At 52.5% G+C, this 6,000-nt stretch overlaps 1 protein-coding gene across 6 annotated transcripts in view; it reads right to left on the reverse strand.

Moving 5' to 3' along the window:
- Positions 1 to 5,624, reverse strand: part of LOC149318974 (paired box protein Pax-2) — a 162,682-nt gene extending 157,058 nt beyond the window's left edge. For 2 of the 6 annotated variants that reach the window (XM_089507932.1, XM_089507933.1), the window contains exons 1-4: positions 5,557 to 5,599; positions 2,124 to 2,292; positions 1,761 to 1,913; positions 937 to 1,134 (exon numbers count right to left, since the gene is read on the reverse strand). In XM_089507932.1, the coding sequence (XP_089364058.1) occupies positions 937 to 1,134; positions 1,761 to 1,913; positions 2,124 to 2,292; positions 5,557 to 5,599 (563 nt within the window). Of the gene's footprint in view, positions 1 to 936; positions 1,135 to 1,760; positions 1,914 to 2,123; positions 2,293 to 5,556 lie in introns of all 6 variants that reach the window. The other 4 variants (XM_089507934.1, XM_089507936.1, XM_089507935.1 and 1 more) reach the window with 3 other exon arrangements.
- Between the last annotated feature and the right edge of the window lie 376 nt (positions 5,625 to 6,000).

Genomic DNA, 6,000 nt, shown 5'->3' on the forward strand with positions numbered 1-6,000 from the left:
GTTCGTCACTGCTTTAACTCTTTGTCTGGCTCTTTGCTATGGAATTCTGGGAGTTGGAGTATGTTGTGGGGTTCAACTCCCAGAATTCCATAGCAAAGAGCCAGACAAAGAGTAAAAGTGGTGCCAAACTTGTTTTTTCCTCCAATATGTGGATGCAGCCCCTGTTGTTCTTAATAAGCACTCCTTGGGAAGTCTGGCAGAGCGAAGTAAGGAAAGCCGGGCCCTGGGCAAGTCTGGCCAAAGGGGAAAGCCCAGCAGGAGTGTCATGGCGGCGGGGACTGAAGGGGACGAGGGGGGCACCTTCCCGCCCTTTTCAGGCCCTCCGTGGAAAAGACTCGGAGGCTGGGGGACGAAGGTCCAAAACACACACTGCCGAAATAACCCCGTTTGAGACCGCTTGAACTGCCCTGGCTCAGTGCTAGGAAATTCTGGGGATTGTTGTTTTGTGAGACATTCAGCCTTCTCTGTCAGAGAGCTCTGGCTGCCACAATCAACCACAATTCCCAACTAGGGAAGTCTGGGAACTATAGTTTTCTAAGGCATTTAGCCTTGAGGGCAGGGAAATGTCTAATTTTAAAAAAGGAAAATGTAAGCCGCTCTGATAGCGGGGTATAAATACATTATTATTATTATTATTATTATTATTATTATTATTATTATTCTCTGGCAGAAAGCTCAGGCGCCGCATAAACGGCAATTCCCAGGATTCCTGAGCCAAGGCAGTTAAAGCGTCCTCAAACTGGATTATTTCTGCAGTGTGTTTGGGACCGAAGAGGGCAGCCAGGGCTTGCCAAGGAGGAAGGGGGGGGGGATAAGACTCGGTCCTCGAGGGTGCTGCCTTTCCCGCTTGGTTGTGGGGGGGGGGCTGTTGTGAACAAGGGGAAGGTGTGTGTTTGTGTGTATGTGTGTGCAAAAGAGAGATGGAGGGAGCCTTACCGGTTGATGGAGGAGACGCTGGGGACGGTGTCGTTGTCGCAGATCCCTTCGGCCAGTAGCCGGTCCCGGATCTCCCAGGCGAACATGGTGGGGTTCTGCCTCTTGTACTCGGCGATTTTATCCACGACTTTCGGGGTGGCGACTTTGGGCTTGGAGCCGCCGATCACCCCGGGCTTGATGCTGCCGGTTTCGTAGTACCTGCCAGGGGGAGGGAAGAGAGGAGAAGGCAAAGTCAGCTGCGGCCCAAGGAGGCCTTTCTACCCGCCTCGGAAGCCCCTCGCCCCAGGGGACCCTCAGGCAGGGCAGGCAGGCAGGCAGGGGTGGGTGGGATAGAGAGATAGGTAGGTAGATATAGATAGCTTTGATTGAGAGTTCCTGCATGGCAGAATGGGGTTGGACTGGATGGCCCTTGTGGTCTCTTCCAACTCTATGATTCTGATTCTAAATGTCTCTCTCTTTCTGTCTCTCTCTCTTTTTTAGGCTGAGCCAAGAGCGACGGAAGGGAAGCTCCAGGAAGGGCCCAAAAAGCCAGGCCTGGTTGGGCTGGACTAGGGACCCCAACTCCCCTGCCTGCCCCCTTGACCCCCATGGAAGGCAAGGGGGAGAAAGAAGCAGCCCCCCCCCTTTTCCCCCTGCTTCGGTTTCCTCCCCAGCCTTTGGTTTTAGGTGTCTCCCCCTCCCCTGCTAAAGACTAAAAGGGGGGACTCTCCCTCTCCCTTTTCCCGGGGCCCCTTCCCGCATGCCTCTCCTCCCGACCCCCCACCGGGGCCAGGCCCTGGGCCACCACCACCGCCACCACCTCGTCCGGCTGTTTTCCCGCTGACCTGGGGGCGGCGAGGAAGTAGGGCCCGGCCTGGCTTAGCTGGGAGGCGGGGAGGGGAGACTTGCAGGTTGGTCTCACAGCAAAAGGGCTGGCAATCGGTTTGTTGCTTGGCTGGGTGGCCTTGTCCCCCTCTTTCCGAACCCACAGCAGGTCCCTGTTTGCGGAGCGTGCCAGACAAAAGAAAGCAAAAGGAGAAGAAGGAGGAGGTGGGTGGGTGGGTGGGGGGCTAGCATCGCGACCCTCTCTGTGCCCCAGGGAGCCGGGAAAGAGGTCGGCCGCCCTGCCTGCCCTCCCGCCCCCTCTTCTTCTTTTTCCTTTCCTTCCTTCCTTCCTTCCCTGCCCGGATCCCCTTCCCGAGCCTCACCTGCCGAGGATCTTGCTGACGCAGCCGTGGCTGACCCGGAGCTGGCGGGAGATGTCGCAGGGCCGGACCCCTTGGTGGGCCAGCTCCACGATCCTTTGCCTCACCACGTCCGGCAGGGGCCTCCCGTTGACGAACACCCCCCCGAGCTGGTTGACACCCCCGTGCCCTGCTGGGGAGAGAGAAGGAAAAGACAAGGACCCACGCAGGACACGGGGAAAGGAGGGGGGAAAGGGACGTTAGTCGGGGCCCTTCAAGACCGACACAGGCTTAGGAAAAAAGAGAGGGTCTGGGGCCAGTTTGGGCTGCATCCACACTGGAGAGATAACTCGGTTTGGCAACGCTTTAAGTCTTTGTCTGCTATGGAATTCTGGGAGCTGGAGTTTATTGTGGAGCCCAGAGCGGAGCCCATAGCAAACTCCAACTCCCAGAATCCCATAGCCTTGAGCTAGGGCAGTTAAAGCGTTACCAAACCGGGTTATCTCTCCAGTGTGGATGCAGCCGAGGAGACCTCCTTCCAAAAAAGCCCAGAGTTCCTCTGGTCGGGACCAAAGCCTTTCTTCCCGCTGGGGCTCCTTATCGCTTTTTATTTCCCTTCTCCAGCTTTGGAAGGCTGCTGTGCTAACCAGTCTGCCACCAACGCTTCCTTCTCCAGCTTTGGGCTCAAATGCTCCAGCCTCCCGGTGCCGATTCTTGGCTGTATTACACTGGCGTAATCCTACTCATTCCTATGGGACTGCCCAGTTAGACCCCAATCCGCCTTCCCGTCGTGAAAGGTTATGGTTCTATTTCTTCCTGGTATTACGACAAACAGTTCAACCAAAACAATCACAGTTCCTCCAATACGTTATATTTTTCCTTTCTGCTGTCACTATCGTCCCACGGAATAATTTTCAGCCGAAAGAAATGTAAACTCAACCTGCCTTGTACTTTGTTTCATTTTGAAAGGACTCCTAAGACATTAATTTTCGGTGGAAAGACATTTAAACTCAGCCTCACTTGTGGTTTGTTTCATTTTGGAAGAGACTCTTAATATGTTTTTTAACAATCCCTTTTATTCCCTCCCGTTCGGAAAGACTTCAAGATGCGGATTTGCCTTTGTAACATCAGTGTACTATTTGCGATTTAAGTTAAAACAAAACAACAACATGGAAACAAATAATAATAATAATAATAATAATAATAGAAACGTGAGCTAGGAATTTCAAGGAGGCGGTTTGAATCCTGCGTTCAGAGCACGCTTTCCACGGGGCTTTCTTGTCTCTGTGCGGTTTTCATATTATATTCATATTCATATTATTTTAATTCGAGGTCCCCTTTCCCCCGTGAAGCCTGAAAATTCCCCTCTGGGACCATCGATTTCAAAGGCAACCTGCAGTGAAATTGCGCCTTCTCTGCGGCGGCGGTTTTGCCTTTCCAGGTGCCTAGAAAGGACTGGGACCTGTGCGAAGAAAGGGTCAGGGATCCCTGGAGGGATGAAACCCACCAGGGCAACCCAGAGTAGCTGATACACAGGGATCACACACACACACAAACACACATGCTGCGGCTTCCCTCGAGGTGGAAGGAGAGAGGAAAAACCGACATGGCTTTTGCGGCTTGCTGAAAAACGATCTGTTTGTATTTTTGCCGGGTGCCTTCCTTCCTCCCCCCCCCCCCCCCCGACCTCCTCTGTGTTTGTGACACTGACTTATTGGCTCTGAACTTAGTGGGAATTCTCCTTGCCCTGTGATCGATCCCGATCCTGCCAGCAAATAGGTTTGGTCCCTTCCTCCCGCAGCTAAGCCCAGCATTTCGGTGGGGATCGGCTTTGGGTTCGGAGTCACAAAATCGGCGGAGGAGGAAAGAGATTTGAGGACCTCTTTCTGACACCTCCGTTCCCTTTTCCAGGAGGCCTTCTTTCTCCTTCTCCCTCTCTGTCTGTTTTTGTTTTCTTCGTGTGTCTGGTGGGTCACCTTTTGCAGATGTTGCCTCTAAAGTTACAAGCAGGCAATTGCTCCGGCACCTCGTTCTTGAATAATTCAGGGCGCCTTTGATAACTCGCATTACAGAGTATTAAAAGGCAACAGATGCAAAAAAGATTAAGGAATTAATAATTCAGTTTATTTGCACCTGCGTCTTCCCAGGCACACCGACCCAAGTTGTATTTAGACCCTTTTATTTCGGTCCCCCGTCCTTCTTTTATAGCGAATGCGGTTTATGTGTCACTCTCTCTGTGTTTGTAGCTAGTAGGTGGAATTCCTCCGTTTCAAAAGAGAGACTAGGAAATCATTCAGCCTCCCAATGCATCTCCTTATTTTGGCTTTAAATGGTTCAAGACCTCTCTAAGCAGAAACTCGGCCTCTTAGACCATTTCAAATCCAACGGAGGCTTTGACCATTTTGTTGTAACGGAGGCTGGAACCGTTTTAGATTCATTTAAATAAAAGGCCCGTGATTGACGGACGACAAAAAGCCGCCTCTAAATGCTGACACTATTTTCTTTAAAAATAAATAAATCCATAGACAACTGGATAGCAAACATTTTCCAGTCGGGGTAAGCAGTATGAAATGTACTTTGCTCCTTCTCTCTCGGCCTTCCAGTCTCAAAAATATCCTTCCATTTCAACACATTTTTTAATTTGTTTTTCCTGGAAGTAGTGGTGTGTGTGTGTGTGTGTATATATATATATGTATATGTATGTGTATGTATGTATGTGTGTATGTGTGTATATATAGTTGGACTTATTATCCTTCCAAGGTAAAGCTGTCAAAAGTTAGGACTTGCTCTTAGGGATTCGTTTAATGCAATCGTTACATTTTCGGGGGGTCCCCGACCAGCGCTGCCCTGTTTCCTCCGGCACAGCTTTACTAAGGCTTCCCTTAGTAAATTGGGGGGGGGGGATTCTTGGGGGTGATGGTGGTTATCCTACACATTGCTTGCGAGATGTCTTTGTTACACATGGCCAGGGGATGAGGGGGGGGGGATCCAAAGGAAAGATTCACAAGCACCACCCAAGCTCCCGAAAAGGCAGGAGAATTGCCTGCAATTCTAATAAATAATAATAATAATAATAATAGTAGTAGATAAATCGGGGCTCCTCTTAGGGATGCAATTTTTTGCTCCGTCTAGCCGTGTCTAAACCAATTAAAAGAAACTCTGAAGCGGAATGGAAATGGTAGAGGTTGATACGGGCGTTTTTATATCGGATCGCGCAGGTGGATCCAATATTTGAAACCCGAGGTTTTGTAAATTTCTTCCCCCCCCTCCATCCCCCCCTGGTTCAAGTAACTCTTCAGAATTCATTTTATCCAGGGAGGTCCGCAAGCGAGGGAAGAAGCCGGGAGGAAGGAAGGAAGGAAGGAAGGAAGGAAGGAAGGAAGGAAGGAAGGGGCTCGGCGGGGCTTGCTGGCGGAGGATCGGGGGCCGGGGCCGGGGTCCCGCGCCCGGTACTCACGGTGCATGGCGGAGAAGGGATCTGCTTTGCAGTGCATATCCATGGGAAGGCAGAGGAAGGGGAAGAAGTCGGCTGAGGCCGCCGCCGTCGTGGTGTCGCCGCCGGGGTGCAACTTCTGGACTTGGGAGAGAATCGGGCTGCCGAGGCCGCTGCTCCCGCCGGACGGAGCCCTCTTCCTCCTCCGCCTGGGCGGCGCTCAGCTCGGGGAGACGCCGGGCATGGCCGCCGGGGCTGCTCTTGCTCTCCTTGGGCGCCGGGGGTCCGGGCAAGTTGGGCCAATCCGGGATCGGTGGGGCAGGCGCTTCCCGAGGGGCCCGGAGCCGGTGGAGGAGGAAGAGGAGGAAGAGGAAGAGGCGGCTCAGGCTGTGCCTGTTCCTGACAGCCTTGGCTCTCTTCTCTTCTCTTCCCCCCTTCTCCCCTTTCCCTCGATCCCCCCCCCGTCCG

Source organism: Sceloporus occidentalis, unplaced genomic scaffold (assembly GCF_023333645.1).
Source record: "Sceloporus occidentalis isolate IW3139 unplaced genomic scaffold, rSceOcc1.0.p SCAF_2, whole genome shotgun sequence".
Classification (NCBI taxonomy): Eukaryota; Metazoa; Chordata; class Lepidosauria; order Squamata; family Phrynosomatidae; genus Sceloporus; species Sceloporus occidentalis.